At 35.7% G+C, this 19,704-nt stretch overlaps 1 protein-coding gene across 1 annotated transcript in view; it reads right to left on the bottom strand.

Annotated features, from left to right (window-relative positions):
* Nucleotides 1-665: 665 nt before the first annotated feature.
* RNF217 (ring finger protein 217) overlaps nucleotides 666-19,704 on the bottom strand; it is a 137,128-nt gene continuing 118,089 nt past the window's right edge. The window contains exons 6-8 of the mRNA XM_034670775.1: nucleotides 15,129-15,330; nucleotides 11,765-11,836; nucleotides 666-10,392 (exon numbers count right to left, since the gene is read on the bottom strand). Coding sequence (XP_034526666.1) covers nucleotides 10,319-10,392; nucleotides 11,765-11,836; nucleotides 15,129-15,330 — 348 coding nt within the window. The 3' untranslated portion in view covers nucleotides 666-10,318. The remainder of the gene's footprint in view (nucleotides 10,393-11,764; nucleotides 11,837-15,128; nucleotides 15,331-19,704) is intronic.

Here is a 19,704-nt window from a genome sequence, read left to right as displayed (position 1 = left end):
GACTGAGCCACCCAGGCGCCCCTGAACTAACTTTAAAAATAGGTTGCACAGATCCAAATTTAACTGCCAAAAGAGACCTTAGAGATCGTCACCTCATTCGTTATTTTAGACTGACGTCTAGATAGGTATGTGGTTAACCTAATATCACCAACCAAATTAGTCAAAGAATTCAAGGTAGGAATCCATTGCTGAAAACCTTGCCTGGCCCTGTCTCCACTAGACCAGCGCTGGAGTCTGGCCTTCTCCTAAATGCATGTGCAGTATATTTTTATAACACAGTAGGGGCTCAAAACATGTTTGCTGAAAAAATAATTAACTGAATAAAGACTATTGAATGGATTTTCAGTGAATGAATAAGTCAGAGAGAAAGTAAATGGCATTCTGCCGTGTGATTGCAGATACACCGTTTTCATCAGAATGTTCTTACCGATCTTCCATATTCTGTGAGGTTCTCCCAAAACTTGCCACAGCAGCACAAGACAATCCGCTTTCCAAAAAGCATACCCACGAATTTCTGTTCCTGTTTCTCTGGTCTTAGAATCTCACGCAGAAATGACTTCAGTAAATCTTCTCAAATTTACTTATGTTCAGGTAATTGTGCTACTGTCAAATTTTACCTCTTCATTTCTTTAAATTCCAAGTGCACTGACAAAAAGACAAGAGTCTTCTCTTTTAAAAACTTTTATTAAGCATTGCTAGACGACGTTGCATGATGATTCACACGCATCATACGAGTAAACAGCACTCCACAGGAATCCATACACCAGCTCATACAGTGACAATAAAAATTGTTGGTTCCCATTACAGTTTTCATCCAAGTAGAGTGTCATTATATCCTTCCGTGAGATCTGATCTCAAGATTACCCTTCCATCCTAAAACAACCAATCATAAACATTACAAAAAAAAAAAAAAAAGAAAAAACCCAACCACAAACAAGGCCATAGGGACACACCGAAAGTCCAGAATTAGACTCCAGAATACCACAAGGTAGTCATCTTTTGAAAGACTTGCCCCTAAAATTTGTGTGATATGACACTTGGGTTGTTTTTACTGCCAGCAGCAAGTGAGATTGTATTTGCTAACAAGGAGCGGTACACTGACACGTATCCACTGACAATTCTTGAGGTAATAGATTTTTAAATTTTACTGCTTAAAAAAAAAAATCTGTTCATTTCCAGGTCCTGTCCAGCAGGACCTCTCTGTTGGCAGGAAGATTCTTTTCCTCTTTTTTTCTTTGTCAAATATGTACACATATTTTCATATACAACCTGTGTCTTTGTCTTTTCTAAGCACACGATTTATTTTAATTATTCATCCTACATTCATCAGGAAAAGTTGAGTTATATACTATGGTACATAAAGAATACAACAAACCCAGCTTTTTATATAAAGCTAACACAAAAGGCAAAAACCAAGAAGAGCAAAATAACACACAAAGTATCTGGGTATGATAAAACCCACTGTGAGTGAATAATTACACGTAAATATCAAACACCACGTGCTTCAGCATCTGTGTGGAAGCGGATTACAAATAACATATCGCCAAAGACCAGTTGTAGGAAACAGATCAAATTCCTCAAGTTCCATTTCTTTACTTTTATTTTTAATGCTTTTTGTAAAGTAATTTTGTCCTCTTTGGAGCTATAGAGACACAGTCATTCCAACTTCTGTTTCAAATTTTAATAATCAGCATTCTTTTTTTTTTTTTTTGCAGTTTAAAAGTACATTTCAATAATAATGGCTTCAAATTATGGTGTTCAGTATCTTTTTTTTTTATTCTTTAGCTTAAAAATAAACACTGAATTTAAGAAAAAAGATATTGGCGAACCGGCTGTTGCAGAGATAATACAATGGGTTAAGGCAGCAAATGCAGCCTCTATATACCTCTAAAGATACACTGTCTCATCAGCACTTTAAATAGAGGGGCCAAGGAACACTCACAAAAAATATATGGCTCTTTAGGTAAGAAATGAAGTCAAGTGAAAAAAATAAGGCACTAATAACATATATAAATGTTATATACCCTCATCACACAAAGCACCATATGGAAGGTTAAAGAAGTATACGTTAGTGCTATTGGAAAATGGGAGTAAACCCAGTTTCCCTGACTTTTATTCCCCAATTCCTTCCTTTCTTTTCAATAATTAGTGTATAAACACTAAAATGGTAGGGGAGATTATATATTATACTAAAAGCACAACTCATGGAACCAACAGCATGAAATAATCATTTGGAAATAAGTTGATTACTCTAATGTAGGAAGTTAAAGTCTTCAAATACTCCCTATTTTCCAACATCTTCACCTCAATGGAATTTGTTTCTTCCAATTTTCTTTCAGGGATTTCTACATAATATTATCATCTATTTTTTAATTTTATTTCTACTGCCTCTTTTTAAAAATGTATTCAAAATAGTTTCCTCCACTTAGTTTTATGAATACCAAAGTTAATAGCATGGCCAATGAAATGTGCAAAAAGTTAAAAAATAAAATCGCATACATATTTTCCAATATCATTGAAAAGAAAATCTCTTTTCAGCTAGGCTCATTTTAAACGTGAGAAATACTGTAATTTATATTACCTGGAAATTGGTTACAAATTTTACAGAAAACAAAAAATACACAGTATAATGAAATGAAGGACAAGATCAGATACAAACCACTAAGGAGAGTCATTCACTTTAAAATTAAGAAATTTCTTCTCCTTTGCTATTGCTCATGAGAATATAATTAAAATGGGACATATTCTGATAATTCATATAGGAAATGAAAATTATACATTAGAATTGTAATTTCTGAATATACAGTGATAACAGATTAAAGACTCAAATGTATTTCTTTTTAGCATTTTATACTCTGTGAAATAAAAGAGAATGTGAATAATTTAATTGTCCCACAGTCTTGCAATAGGCATACATATATATAAATATTTTTGTTTCATGAATATATCTTATGCCCAATTTTGTCTAAAATAAAAACAAAACAACTAGCCTTTGTGGTTTCTTTATAATGTGTTAACAACATTTTAATTACACTGTTTTTGTGTTCCTTCTACACATAATTATTTCTGTGATCTCTCAGAATTTACTGCTTATTAATAATTAATTTCAAATAAGCAACAGGATTGTCAATTAATTTTTACATTAAAAATGTGTAAGAAGTTGTTCTTGTAAATGGCAATGTATATATATTAACCAATTACTGTTCTAGGTGTCATAAGAAATATAAGGCTGGTTTGCTCTTTTCAATGCCATATACAGAATTTTAATTATGATGAAAATGATCAAATAACAAAATTAGGGTATTGCCATATGGAACTTGAAAAAAAAAGGCCTTAGGGAAGGCGCTTGTAGTCAGCTGATAAAAACTCATGATACTTTATCTAGAATTTTCTTTATAAAGCATGCTAATTTTCTATAAACTAAAAATATTCAAATATATTATGTAAAATATTTAGATAGTGTTTACATGAAAGAATCAGTAAAAGTATATTTGGACATGTTAATGAAGAAATATTATTTTTAAGAATTTGACTGGATTATTGAGAATATTTCCCTACCTGGGACATGAGGTGAACACCTAACAGCTTTCCAGGAAACTGATGACCAATAGCACATCTGGAAAAATATGGGGAAATCTGGAAAAATCTGAAATGGCATTATTTCAGCAATTTCTGGTGCCCTTTAACACCCAAGTTTGACTTTCCCTTGGATTTTCCCATATCATATGCCAAACCTATGCTAAATATATCTTGAGTGTACTTATACCTAAGTCATATCACTGAAAATGTTAAACATTTGCAAATGACAAATGGTTTCTCTAGAATAAGGCTAATGTCAGTTACATTCAACGTTACTACTTTATATTACCAAAGTCTAATAATGTTCACAGAGTATGAATCCATGGTCAAATCTTATATACAAATGCTACACTACATGAATCCAGGACCAAAGCTGTAGAACTTTTTGCGGACACAAAGACCCCAAATCAGACATGTGGCCATTTTGGATGAATCGTGAATGGCTCGGGATCAGGTTAGATGAATACCCACACGTGCTTTCTGTCCAACTAATATGCAAACACAACACTGACTTTACAATATTCATGAAGCAATTTCTGAAGGTTGGTCTTAGAGTATTATTAGGCTCTCTGATCCAACTGACATCTTCTCATTCATTTTATTTCTTGTCAGAGGGGCTGGGCTGGGTTCTCCAACTCCTATCAAGAAGAGGGGCAGTGTTCCGGGTACTCCTCACACATTTCAACTTAAAAAGTAAGCGAGGTAAATTATGTTCATGACCAGAGCCAAATTATGGAGTCCGATTCCGTATTTGAGTTTCATTTCATTAGTCAAGAGTTAATGGTGAGATGGAATTTAATCCACAGTTGGCCAAGATGGGAAGGGGACAGAAGAGGGAAAAAACAAGGTAACTAGGAAATCTAAAGAAAACAGGAACTGGTTGTTGAAGTACATGAAGATTACTTCGAAAAGAGGGAAGAAAGTCATTTAATATTAATGATAACACAGTGACAAAAATGTGGGATAAACTTCAAAAACGAAATATTTTCTATGCCAATAAGTCTGTATAACCTAAGTAATGCGGAGTTAAATATACCTAATGAAATTTCTTTTATAAGCTAAAAGAAAATGGCTAAAAAAAGGCAGTAGCAATATTTTGTATATTTAAAAAAATAATTTTTTGCCTTGTAAGTCATACTGTCATTCTCAAAACTGTCACCTTTTTAGCTAAAAAAAAAAAAAGAATATAGTTCGTGATACACATAATTACATGCTTCTACAGTGGGCACTACATGCGGGGATCTAAAAGTTCTGTGACTGATATATGACAGCTTCAGCTAATGCTCCAAACAGACAATTAATGACAAGTCTCGCACTATATGACTCTCTGCTCCTTGGATTTGGATAAAGTCAGCTGAAATACTACTCTCAGAACAGGGATGTACAGTAACAGTCCCACATAACAGTTGGCTATGAAATGAGTATTAGCCCTATCCTCAAAACCAGAGTTATAAAGGAGTTCTACCGCATTTCTCCTTTAAAGATTTGCATCATTGGTTTACACTGAAAAGGTAACATTTCACAATCCTGAAGACTCCCCAGTTTTTAGAACTCTGATTTTGTTCAGACCATGTATTAATGCTTCCCTAAAGTTATTTCAGTTTTATTACATAATTGTAGATGTGCACATTAAAAATGGCATTTTGCAACTTATTTTCCAGAGGAAGAAGAAAAGATCATAATTAAAGTACAACAATTTTTAAAAATAATGCTCAGACTGGCTGTTGGTGATAGTTTTGATTTACTATGTTTCTAGCCAGTGGAATTCCTTTTTTAGATTTCATAAAAAATGAAAATACAGTTAAAATGCAGTAGAAATCAATATTTTAAACAAACATTCCAGCTAGGTTATTAGGTAACATTTATTAATTACTTATTATGTTTGAGCTCCTGATACCAATTTTTAGAATTACTATAATTTCAGAAACTCAGTTACATTTTTTTCAGGTATGTTTTACTTGTTTTAATTTTCCGCTATGATTTCCATCCTTCTCTCCCCCCCACCCCAAATTTAGAGGTGACATATATTTACTAATACTGTTATTCTACTGTCTCCATCGAAATATATGTAACCCCTTCTTTAATTCTGTCGAATTACTTAAATGGCACAAGTATTTTAAAGTGCATTATTGAATTTTAAGGCTCTATTTATAATAGACACTAACACAAAACAATAAAGCTGACCGCAAGAAAAATTACTTTCAAGAACTGGGATAGACTTCAGCTACAGATATGAAAAGATAAGCACTTAATCCAATGTGAAGACTCACATTAAGGCATATGTGCAGTTTGCTCCTAAAATTCAAAAATAAAATGGCTTTTGGCATGATTTAAAAAAATTCACACTTAAAGAAGTATACCAATTAATCTCATTTAGGCCACTAGCTTTTCCTGTAATTATGAACTTAACAGGCAGCATAAAGTCTAATGTTACAAACAACTGCAACGTTTGACAAGGGAGAAGCTGGATCAGGTCTTGGCGGGTGTACCTGAACTCGACAAAGCTCAGGAAGGAATACCGAGGCATTGCACATGCCAGAGTGAGCTTTTCCTCCCGTCCAGTTCCTCCGCCTCTTTTTCAGTGATGAGGAGCCAATTAAGAGTTATCAGAGGAGTGGAGAAAAACCAGGTTGGGGAGAGTCAGCAGGGACTGGACGAGATGACAGGGGTTTGATATTTTAGGGGAGCCAGAGATCATTTGGGTGGTAGGATTGAATAATTAAGGCTCAGCTGGGGGCTTGGGCCTCAAGAGACGGTGGTCGGCACAGGACAGGGAATTTTCAGATAGGCACAGCCGAGCAAGCTCAATGAAAGAGAACACGTTGTGATCAGACTGTGTTTAATAATCGTTGATTGTTTTCCTGTCAGTTCTACCTTTAGGATAAATAGCACCTAGCAGAAGACCAAGCTTGTGGCAACAGGTTGTTGCTTGTACCAAAAGGTTTGACTCCTCTCCTCTTCTCAGATCCACATTCAGAAGGTCTTAGGGAACTTCTGGGACTCGTCATAAAATAAATGTTTCACGTGATTCCAAATTTATAAGCATCCCAACAAACTACCAAACCTTACAAATAGTCAAATTTATTTTTTGTAGATAATTGTGGTCATCCATAATTTCCAAAATATTGTTTCTTATTTTTCACAATGGCATAATTAAGTTCCTTTGTGGTGCAACATGCATGAACATGGATAGTGTTTTAAAAAAATGTGACAAACATTATCAGTTTAGCTATTTGCTTTAAATCCCTACAATTTTAAAACGAGGCAATCCAAATATCAGTGTATCTTACAGACATCTTGTAGACATCTCACATTATCTTATAAACATCTCATTGCATTTTTTTTTTATTGGAATAAGATGGACTTTCCATTATACGTTTTGGCCACATATTTATTTGGCTAATCAAACGGGGAAATTATCCTGCAAAAGACGCTTTTCTTTAAAAACTCCTACATAAAACGCCTACATAATCTTTTTTTTCCTCCAAGAAAAGGGTCTCAAATATAGTATCTTCATGATCTCATTCACTGAAAACACATTAAATTTCTATTACAAATATCTTATAAAAAACAAATTTTAAAAGTTATGGAAATGTGTACATAAAGTGATAAAAATATATGTAAAAATCTTCACTGATGCTTTGTAATAGAGAAGTAAAAACAATCTCAATGTCCATTCAATAGGGACTCATTAAGTAAAGTATAGCCCCACAATGGAATATATAGTAATTTACAAAAGAATGAGGTAAATCTATTTAAACACTTATGGAAAGGTGTCTACTAATGTATAATAAAACGAAAAATAGTCAAAGGACATTAAGACTACTGTTCTATTTGTATAAAACTAATACACATGGACATATACAAACACACTTGCATATTTGCACAAAGTTTCTGGAAGGGCATATTTCAAAACATTAACAGTGGTTACCCCTGGAAAATAAAGGGTGGGGCAGAGCAGATGAATTTGTATTTTATAATTCTATATGGTTTGATTTTTTTTAAAGGAGTATATATTACATTTACAATAAAAAAATGACAAACTTTGGATAGAATGATATTTATTTTATGTGTACACTTCTTTTTCTAAAGTAGCTTTTAGAATTTATCCCAAAAGTTACTACTGTTTTACTTTCAATGTTGGCACTAACATACAAATAATCCTTATTTTCTTCTTTCTTTTTAAGATCTTGATGACACTTAGTAAAAGCATTCACAAATTTTTACTTTAAATCACTATCAGGGAAAGGCCTAATATACACCGACTTTGAAAGAGAAAATTGTATACATTAATTTAAAAAATCTATGCAATAGAAAAATGAAAATCCTGTGCAACACTGTGTATAGTATCTCAAGCATTGATGAAAGAGCCTTCACTGATGACAGACATCACGTTGTAATTGGAAAACCGGAACATTTCTAAATAATAAAAAAATTATCTCCAAAGGATAACTTATTCAAAGGAAGGAATAAAAATCCCTGAGTAGGTAAAAGACAAGATATACAATAACCTAAGAAAACAGATTATCTAAGACCAGAGAGTATATTATTTAGCCAGTTGGTATATATGCATGTGGCATTTGTATTTACATACAGTTATGGAAATATTAGATATGTGTCTATGTATATACACATACCATACATTAACATATCCACTAGATTTAGAATTCATGGCATTCACGTATCGTCGAACTAACACCTAAGTCCAAAAAAAATTGAATTTACAAAAATTAAGCACTCTAATGACAAAATTGCATGGATTTAGGATAGAAATTTTCATTCTCTTGTTTTAATACTAGAGCACATAGAATAGGCACTCAAAACTATTTGTTGGCTGGCTGGCTGAATGGTAAAGATGAATTTGTGAAATTACAGCATCACTTTTCCTTGCATCATGTTCTGTTTAGAAATATGTCATTGTAGAATCATAAATGGCACACCCTCCTCTAACTGAATGTAGACTAGTCCAGAAACTGCAGTCCAGCTATTCTGAGTGTTATTCAGAAAGAATGGAAGTGTGCGAGCTCACTGTCCATGCAAGTAACCTTCACTATCATGGACTTTCTAGGTCTGATAAAAATGATCAATGTTTTTCTACTTTGGAGCCCAACAAGACAAACTATCCATGTTAATGCATGTTTTATCACAGAATATATTACCATTCAGATAAGGTTGCTGACAAATAAATGCTACATCTATGCAGATAGCTAATTTTAAGAATTTGGAGACAAGTGGAAACTTCAGGCTTCTTAGCAGTCTTTACTTGCATTCTGCTGATGAACTTCCATGATGAAAACAAAGGAATAACACAGTTTAGTTGCTTGTCCTTTTCTTATTGTTAAAGACGTCTCAGTTTGGTAAAACTTCCTGAAGATATTTCCTTCATTTTTCCAAAAACTCTTTCTATGTTAGATAAACCCATGAACACAAAAAGCTTTGTTTTCACATTAGCCCATCCATAAGATGATATCAACACATTTGATAGTATTTGAGCAGTAAACATAAGAAAAACCCTTCAAAACTGTATTTTTTAATGAAAATCTTGAAAACAGATAAGAGAAAAAAAAGAGAGAAGAGGTAAGAAGGTGGGTTTTCCAATACTATCACAACTTGACCTGAAGCAGAATTATCTCTAATTACAAGTGGATTAAAAAAATTAGCAGAACAGTGATTTGTTTAAGGGCTTAAGCAGTTCTCGCTACAGCAAATTTTTTTTAAAATTAACTAATCCTGTCTGAAGGATTTGTTCATTTAGTAAAGCATGTATGCCAAAATATAAAAAATCTGAAAAGACTGAACGTTCTGGTCTTGACAATTTCCTAAAAGCAACCTATCAGTTTTGTCAGTTAAAGAAGTTTGGTGATCCTTGAGGTGACATTGCACACATTTCTGGTGTGTGTGCATGTATGTGAGACAGAGAGAGAGAGAGCAAGGAATAGAAAGGGTCAACATCAAAATAGACTGTTGTCTACATCGACTTTAATTCAGTACATCACCAAAATATGCCCAGAAAAGAACGATCATCTTTAAATATGTCTATGAAAATATGGAAAAATAGTGTAGAGGCACAGAACTTGACAAGTATAAGGTTATTGGACCTAATTTTAATACAGATACTTACATACACACACTCACACCCCTGCACAGATACACTTCAGTAACTCATGATTCTTCTCATTAATTTTGTTTCACTAGTTCCCTTTTGGGCACTGAGATTTTTAACAATTCTAGCATCTGAAGGATGAAGGAATTATCCTGCTCGGGCCACAGATCAAAACAGGTGCATATGGCGAGTCTTTACCTTCTGCGAAGCGGCTTTGCTGGTTTGTACAGGTGGGATGGTTTCAGCTATTCACACCAAGTCTCAGAAGAGGGCCTGGAAGGAGGTGCAGGTACAAAGCCCGTCCAAACAACGCTCAGGAGAGGCATGCTCAGACAATTCTGAGGATAACTGGTTCTTAATGAAAATAGTTTCTTCCAAGAACCAGTAAGAAGGTCAGAGTTATGATACAGATGTTTATAGTCTATGAAAGTGACCATTTTTTAAAAGCAGCAAATTGTATAAGGAAAGGAATCAGGATACCATGTAGGGAGTGCACCGGAGCGAGAGCCACTGTGGCCTGCTGACAACCACAGGGGGACAGGACGCAGTGTTTTTCAAGACGTGAGTCTCAGATGAGTGGGCTATTCTGTGTGGCTCCTACCCGGACCGGCTTTGTTCCATGAAATCATCCACATTTTACCAGTGCATTCCTGTCCGTGATCGCTTTCTCTGTTTTTTACAAAGGCAATAGATAGGAAATACAAATAAACCTGAGGATAAAAAAACATTAAAGCTAATTAGGACGAGAGGCATTGATGTTTATATATTTGAAAAGTTTACATTTTCCATTTTGCAGTCATTTATTTAATTGCTATTTAGCAATGCAGGCGGATGAAGGCGGGGAGACGCCTACATGATGAAATGTATTTACTTCTATAAGACTTCATTCTGTGTTAGTTTTCTGTAGTTCTCTCCCCCTTTGAACAACCTCTGTGACACCAGTTTGAATATGGACTCATGTTTTCTATTCAAATATCTAATCTTAGGTTTGTCTTCTTTATTATCCCTAGTCATATCATTTGGACCCTGATAGGACACTTCAGTCCTGGGCAGGGAAGCACATTACTTAAGAACATGGGCTATAGAGCCAAATGCCAGGTTTGATTAGAAGTTTGACCACGTATGAGGTCCCAGTAAGCCTGATTTCCTTCAGAGTAAAATGCAAATACAACAGTATCTACTTCCTAAAGTCCTTCCTAAATTGTAAGAACTTAAATGTCAGTTACTTTATAATTTTATCTGTCCGATACATGTAAATTACTTTCTAAATAGAAATTTACATATGAAAATTTATTCTATTCAGAAAAGAAAAAAGAAATCCCACCTACTGTGTGGAACAGTCATCAAAGCAATCTTTATCTACAGTGTTTAATTTAAAATTCTCTAAAGCAGTGGTTCTCAAAGTGTGGTCCCTGGACCGGCAGCAACTTCTCAGAACTAGAAACCCATGGGCCCTGCCCCAATATGGAATCAGAAACTGAGGGTAGTAACCAGCAACGCATGTTTTAACCAGTCCTCAAGGTTATTCTACAGCATGCTAGAGTGTGAGAACCACTGCTTTAAAACACATATTTCGGTATACTTGTATGAATGAAAGTATACAAATCACTCATACATTTTCTGTTTGTCAGTGCTGAAATATATGTTGGGTATATGTTCACACTGAAGGTATCTTTTTTATCAGGGTATCCTTTTACTAGAACAAACCAGTTATACCAGGGTACACCAGAGGCTTTTTCCTTGATGCTCCAACCTAAACTCAGAATTGGAAAATGTGGGTTCTAGTCCATTAGACTCTTGCATTAAAATACTAGTTGTATTAACTTTGGTATTAAAAGGGCATTAAGAAAGTTTTATAAAATACATGAATCAAAGTCTTTATAGGCTGCAGAAGTGTCACACAAATATATCCTATATGAAACACACTCCTCTGAATCTATGTCGTACGCTGATTGCTTATCTAAAGCAAGCATGGAACAGGTATGTCCACTTAATAACTGACCCATATTATTACATTTACACTTGTATTCTCTCTATGGCACTCAGAAAATTCTAAGCTCAGATATGGTAAGTATTTCTTACCGATTACAACTGCTATGGCCCCTAGTGCTAATCCCAAGACCAGGATTAGAGGTGCAACGAATAATTTTCCAGCTGGAAAACAAAAGACAAAACCACTTAGAGTCTTAAAACTAATTTACCAAACAATTTCAGCAATGCTTTTTATTTATTTTATTTTTTTTTAAAGATTTTATTTACTTATTTGACAGAAATAGAGACAGCCAGTGAGAGAGGGAACACAAGCAGGGGGAGTGGGAGAGGAAGAAGCAGGCTCCCAGCAGAGGAGCCTGATGTGGGGCTCGATCCCATCGCGCTGGGATCACGCCCTGAGCTGAAGGCAGACGCTTAACCGCTGTGCCACCCAGGCGCCCCAGATTTATCATATTTTAAAATGTCCTTTATGTTACTATCCAATTTCTTTGCAAAAGAATTGCACAAAATTTCTCATTCATTCAGCAGGGTATGAAAGTCCAGCGCTGAGTATTAACAAAAAATTTTGCTAATCAATAGTTCAAAAAAAAAACTTTTTAATTTACATTTCTCTGCCTACTAAGCATTGAATATTTTAAAAAATGTTTATTGGCTACTTGTATTTCTTCAATTCTGGTTCCAGTCTTCATCTTTTTTTAAAAAACTGGATATTGATTTTTGGAGGAGGTTCTATTGCTTTTGTTTGTATAAATTATCTGCCACCTAAAAATCAGTTAAAGACCTATATTTTCTTTACTATTATACACTTTAACTTAATACTTTGAACATTTCTATGTAATGATATGAGAATTCAGTACTTTTTCTCAGTTACTTTCTCAGTTACTATGCCATTCATTGAATAATCTCCCTACTCCAACTAGGGAAATGCCCATGTCAGGGGTTTCTAAACTCATCCTCAAATCTCTGTTCTCCCTTATTCTTTAGGAGCAGAACCGCAGATCCATAGCTGGGTACACGGTCACATGGAATGCAAACCATGTTCCCATCCTCCCCAGCTGTGAGAGCAGAACAGGCCCTTCCTCTGCCTCTGTCCAGGGACATCTGGAGGCTGCAGCCCCAAACTGAGGGAGCAAACTCGATTACATCACACAGAGACAAAGGGTGGGAGGGCTTTGCTATAATCCACCTTCTCTCTTATAGGGCAGGGAAGAGCTAGGTTTGTGACTTACAGAGTCATTCCTTTCCCAGCCTTTTGTGTGGCTGGGAGAGGTGTGGACCCCCTATTTGGAGTTATGGTCCAACATCAGTTAGAGGCCGCTGTACTAGAGGTAGGAAAGCAGGTGTGGGAGGGAGAGCTTCTCTGAAAGCCAGCTGCCCCCTACTTTGTCAGGTCGGTCCCGACGCACAGGTACGTGCACACACACAGTAGAAAACAGGCCCCAAAGAAAACCATTTACAGAAAGCTGACCATAAAATTTTTAAATAAAAACGGAAAAGACTGCAGAGAAAATATTTCTCTGCTGACACTGTTCACTGGCTGTGCATTTTACAGGCTGTTAAATAACTCAATTCTATTTTATGACCCGAGAAGAGGATTCTAGTGGCCTCTAGGCAAATCAGAGGACCCAAAGGGAGTGCATCCAAAATATTACTGGACAAATAGGGCAAGAAATAACTTCTCTTATTTAAGAATGATTAAACCAAATTTAAAAAAAGGGAAAAATGATGGTCAAATAAAAGATTATTTAAAATAAAAAATGGAAGGAAAGATCTTGCCACAAAATGTCATTGAAGTAGGAAAAAAAAAAGAACCAGTAATACAGAAAATAAAAGAATTTTGTGTTTTTTGGTTGCTCTCTGTATATCCAGACTTACAAATAGGTTACAGCTCAAAACTTAATTTGCAATTTAGTATTTTCATGGTAGTAATGTTATAAATGTTATAAATTCCGTAGCTATCCCTCCAAAGTCTGTTTAACTAATAAGTAAATATTGGGTATACAATTGTAATATATACAAACAAATAAACAGCAAATATATATATTACAAGCAAGTAAACAGGAAAACATTGAAAATAACTAAAACCAATCTTGACTATATTGAATGTTTACATTTAATTAAAGCTCAATAAAGATATTTTTTATAGAGATCACACAAGATTTTAGAAAATGATGGCACTGGTGTCCATAAGTTAAAATGAATTTTATAATATATGCCCTATCTTTTACCTAACAGAAATGCAGCATCAGCACCAGCTTTGTTCTGATTAGCCATCATACGATTCTAGTAAGGTGAGCAATTTACAATAGTAATAAAGTGATGGAGGCTAAAGAGAGATAAAAAGATTTTCATGAAGTCACTAGGCAAAAGTAGGTAGAAAAGGGGAAATGTGGAAGATGTTAAAAAGTATTGCACATACATGAGAAAGACTCTTAGAGGAGGAAATATAGAAGTTTTGTGTAAAGAAAAAGAGGAAGAAACCTCACAGTGGATACATTCCAGAGAACTAGGGAGCTATTGGAAGAAGCAGTATCAGGTCAGAAGAACGCTGTGTCACAAAGGTGGTGGCATCAGGCCAGAGCAGGAATCTGGGTTTATGTTTGCACATTTGTATGAGACCGTGTGTTGTTGAGGACAAAGAAGGGGGTAAAAACTCAGTCCAGAAAGGCATTGAATTTTGGATATTTACTTGGGTTTGCACGCAATGAGGGCATTTGATACTCGTTTCATTAACTGTTAGCTATTAATATTAACTAAAAATACAACAGAACATACATACAATGGCATCAACCATATAGATACAATAAGACTCCAGTACAGGCCTCTGAAACATAGGACTTTTTATTTATTTTATTTTTAAATTTTATTTGTTTGTCTGTTTATTGGCGGGGGGAGAGAGACCGCATGTGCTGGAGAGCAGGGAGCGGGGAGAAGAGGGAGAGGGAGAGAAAATCCTAAGCAGGCTCCATCTCACCACCCTGAGGTCATGACCTGAGCCAAAATCAAGAGCCTGAGGCTTAACTGACTGAGCTGCCCAGGTGCCCCATAGGGATTTTCAAAACTGTATTAAAAGTCCTCCATGAAGGAATAGAGTATATGTGTATAAGCTGTTGCTAGGTACTGTCAACAGAAAAATAAATGTGACGTTGTCCTCTCATCAAGTGGCTTACAATAAGACTTCATTAAAAGATTAATTTACATTTCTGCAGTATAATAAATAATTTGTTTTCCAAACAAAACCTGTTTACTCATGTAAGTTGTGTCCTGTTAACAAAGTTAAATTTCCATTTTTCTAAACTCAAAGGTAGAGAAAATATCTTCCTCCTGTTTTTGGGTAAAGTCCCCACTGGCATACCTGACAGATGCTCAGAATTATCTTGGCTATTACATTTAAGTTCTCTTATCATTGTTTATTTCCCAGAAAGCATTCCTATAAATCATGTCCGATACTCACCACAGACCGACCCTCGCACTAATCTCCTTAGATGAGGTCTCTCTGGGAGGTAGCGATATTTGCAGCCAAATATACTGAGGTTTGATGTGTGGTCTCCAAAGAAACGGAGCTGGCGGTATCTTTCCCCACATCGATAACAAAAATTAGTGTTACATTGTGAGCAGGTCATATGGTCACATCCTTCAGTTCTCTGGATGTGGATCTGTATCCGGGACAGAGGAAAAGGCAAGGAAAAGTTATTACAATTTTTTTAAAAGTGAAATCTGGCAAGTGTTATCGAACAAACAAGTTTCACCAAAACAAAAGCCTTACTTAGCATTCTCGAGGCTGTCAGTTTACTTAGAATCACACTGTCCAAGGCTGTGCTTGTATCAAATAGTTAACATGCGTGAATATCAATAACATTTCAGGTACTCAAGCTGTTGAGAAAACTCACTTATCCCTCTAGACATACACCTAACTCAATGGTTAGGAGGCAATTTAAAATGCTGCGAAAGTATTTTTTGTTTATGCTATGATCAGCAAGAATGAGGTGAAGAATGAGAAGAGATGAAGAATATTCGTTAAAAGAAAGGATTATGTAAAACTCTGCTTGCATAAATAGAAAGGCACAGAACTCTTTCTTATCTTTTCTTTTTTTTAAGATTTTATTTTTAAGTAAATTGTACACCCAGCATGGGGCTCAAACTCACAACCTTGAGATAAAGAGTCACATGCTCTATGGACTGAACCAGCCAGTCACCTGGAGCAGGAGTCTTTCTTTGAGGAAGGAAATGATAGCAGCTGTAAGTGTATTCACAATACCATTTCAGTTTCCAACTCTAATGTCATTTGCAAGTATGTTTCCAGGACTGTTTATACAACATCAGCTGTTAAACTCAGCCTCTTCCTCTATTGTTTCAGTCAAGTTACATGTAAATACAGCTTCACCCATAATGTAACAAGGATTGCACTCATAATCTACCAGGTACCCAGCATGAGGGTCACTGTCTCAAGCACTGAGGCCATGTTACAATAAAGATACTATTCCTTGAGATATAATTGGATACTTGGCTCAGAATCCTTATGGACACTGTATATAAATTGGAGCCATCTTTCATTCAAGTATATGCAACCTTTGTTAGGTGAATAACCATGAAAGAGAACTTAACATTACTTCATAAAAAAGACAAAGATTTGGTTACACTGTCTACCCCTTATGTGGTTAAAACAGGATCACCAGAAATAATCTTCCCATCACTACAGAGTAGGCACTGGCTACGTTCAAGTTACACCCCACTCATTCTTGTTTAGTTATATATTTATACATTAGTTCTTTGCTTAGAAAATTTATTTACTATGTCCCCAGTACCCTTCTGACTATTGTAAGTTTCTACCCCTGACTTTGCTTTGGGATGAGCGTGTCAGTGAGTGTTTTAATGTAATTGGGAACTTCACAATTAACATGTGAGTCAAACCTACCACTGGCTGACTCTTTTCAGTGAAGCTGGGGCTGCAGTTCACAACTTTACCCAGTTTTTTTTTTTTTTTAAGATTTTATTTATTTATTTGACACAGAGAGAAAGAGACAGCCAGCGAGAAAGGGAACACAAGCAGGGGGAGTGGGAGAGGAGGAAGCAGGCTTCCAGTGGAGCAGGGAGTGCGATGAGGGGCTCAATGTGGGGCTCGATGCGGGGCTCGATCCCAGAGTCCTGGGATCATGCCCTGAGCTGAAGGCAGATGCCTAACGACTGAGCCACCCAGGTGCCCCACAACTTTACCCAGTTTTTTAAAAGTAAATTCTACACCCAGCATAGGGCCTAAACTCATGACCCTGAGATCAAGAGTTACATGCTCTACCACCTGAGCCAGCCAGGTGCCTCAACCTTACACATTTCATCTGAAATCCTACTCTCCTTCCCTTGATACGCAACTACTTCCCTGAACCTCTGCAGTAGTACAGTTATAGATTTATATTTTTCAGAAACTTCTCAACCATTATGGAAATGAGATAAAATCATCCAGGAGAAAGAGGAGATATTTAATGTGAAAAGAAAAATTTAGAAGTTGAGAGGTAAAGAAAGTTATCCATTACAAAATATAACCTTATTTCGTAGTTTTTGAAAATAAAAATTATGAAATTTTTAACTCCAAATCATATGCAGTATTTCAGTTTTAGTGATTCAATAACCAAAATTTTGAACTTCAATTTAAAAGAACAATATGAATTTTTAGAAGGACTTCTGAGGGTGCTTTTAAAATAACAATACATAGTAATCATAGTAATGGTGAAAGTTTCATTTGATAATACACATATTTGTGATTCTATCCTCTATCCATCCATCCATCCATCCATCCATCCATCCATCCATCTACCTACCTACCTATCATCCATCTATCCATCTACATATCTACCCACCATCCAACTATCCATCTACCTATCTACCTACCTACCATCCGTCCGTCCATCCATGCATCCATCCACCCATCCATCTACTTACTTACCTACCTACCATTCATCCATCTACCTACTTACCTACCTACCATCATTCCATCCACCTACTTACCTATCTACCTACTGCAGAGTGTCTAGCCGACAATGACAATTTTGAAGAAGTAATAACTAAATGAAGGGCAGCACATTGTAGGCAGCACAATGACTGGCACATAGTCGGCACTTACTAAATGACAACTGAATGAACTGAGACAGAAAAGTATACTAAGTGGTTGGCAGGACATTTGGTACTGAAAATCATTAGGCTGATTATAGATTAAATGTCCATTCCCTGCCAGTGGTTAATTCTTGGCGGGTAAGTCTTAGCTCATAAGGAGGTTGAAAAAATCTGGGCTTTGGCTTCACGAAGCCCTGTGTTTGAATTCTGGCTCCACAAGCTGTATAAAAAGAGGTTACTTCTTGCTTCAACTTAGATAATATTACTCACATGAGTATAAAAATTTTGATAATATATATATGGTGCCTAACCCATTGTTTGGCACATACTGAGTCAGATCAATATAATATTGATTCTATCTATTCCTTTCCCTTTATCCACCTAAAATGTGAGAAATCAAATGCCTGATCAATGTAACTGCACACCCTCTAATCAGAGGGTGTGCAGCTGGGTGGTCCCCATCCTTATGTTTTCATAATTCTTAGGTTGATGCTAAACTGGGGAGTACCTTCCTGGGTAGGCAAGGACTAGTTTATTGTCAGGTGCATATGGGCATCTCTGGTCCAAGGTTACTAACAAATCCTTATTGGTCAATAGAAGCAAAACCTCCTTTTCCTGCTGTTGGCCACTTCATCTTTTTAAATTTTATTATTTTTTTTTCTTTTACCTGACAGTCCAGTAAGAATGAATCCATATTTCATGGGACCTGCAGATTATCTAATTTGAGGGGTCCTCTTAAAAGAGAAGAATTTAAATTACAAATACAGTTGACCCTTGAAGAACATGAGGGTTAGGGGCACTGACGCCCCTGCAGTAAAAAATCTGCCTATAACTTTTGACTCCCCCCAAATTTACTAATAGGCTACCGTTGACCCAAAGCTTTACTGATAACATAGTCGATTAACACGTATTTTGTATATTTTACGTATTATATGCTCTATTCTTACAATAAAGTAAGCTACAGAAAGAAAATGTTATTAAGAAAAATCATAAGGAAAGGAAAATTTATTTATGGTGAATCTGCACAATTCAAACCTATGGTGTTCAAGAGCCAACTGCACAAATTAGATACAAGGCCAAAGAAGGGACTTGTACAGGTGAGGTCTCTAAGGCTTAAGCTCTTTAGTTTCCTGATAATTTCTCCCCTAGTCCAGAACTTCCCCTCTGATGTGCCTGCTTCTGTGAACAATTCAGAAGAACGATTCCTGTGACCACAACCATTTCAAATTCATGGCATTTGGGAATAATAGAGGCCAAAGGTTCTGGTGGGCCCTTGAACTACTTCTGATCCTTCTTTAAACTGAGCACTAGGAGAAACCGTGTTCAAAGACAACTGCTGAGCGCCTAAAATAAAGGTTACTTCATTGTCCTGTCAACTTTTTGACTATATATTGTATTTTATCTTTATTTTTTAATTTTTTTGGTTTATCTTTTTTTTCCCCCTCTATTTGATCTTTAAATGGAAAAAAGAACACTTAACACATTTCCTGGTCACATAGCATAGTGCTGTATGTGACCTATAAAGGGAAAAGGACTAATACTTGTTTAAAGCCCATTATGTGCCAAGCATTGTACATAGATTAGCACCTTTAAGCCTTATAACCGCACCATGAGACTGGCATTCTAATTCATAACCTGAGCTTGGAAAAGTAATCTGCTTGAGTGAATGGAGAAAGGATTTTGATTCATGTCTGTTTCTTTGTTAGCTAAACAGCCTCTTATTATAAACTTAAAGATAAAAACAGGGGGTCAATAGTATCCTTTGCTAACTGACAGCACAACCTTTGTGCTAGTCAAACAAACGTGTGTGCTCTCACACACAAGCCATAACGTGAGTCTTTCTGCTTGTTTTAGCTGCTCTCTGGACCAATTTACATTCTTCCTGTAACACAATATCAAAACTTTTATTTTATTTTATTTTATTT

The sequence above is a fragment of the Ailuropoda melanoleuca genome, chromosome 10 (genome assembly GCF_002007445.2).
Source record: "Ailuropoda melanoleuca isolate Jingjing chromosome 10, ASM200744v2, whole genome shotgun sequence".
Taxonomy (NCBI): Eukaryota; Metazoa; Chordata; class Mammalia; order Carnivora; family Ursidae; genus Ailuropoda; species Ailuropoda melanoleuca.
The sequence above is the reverse complement of the archived record's forward strand: the minus strand, read 5'-3'. Positions and strand labels throughout refer to the sequence as shown.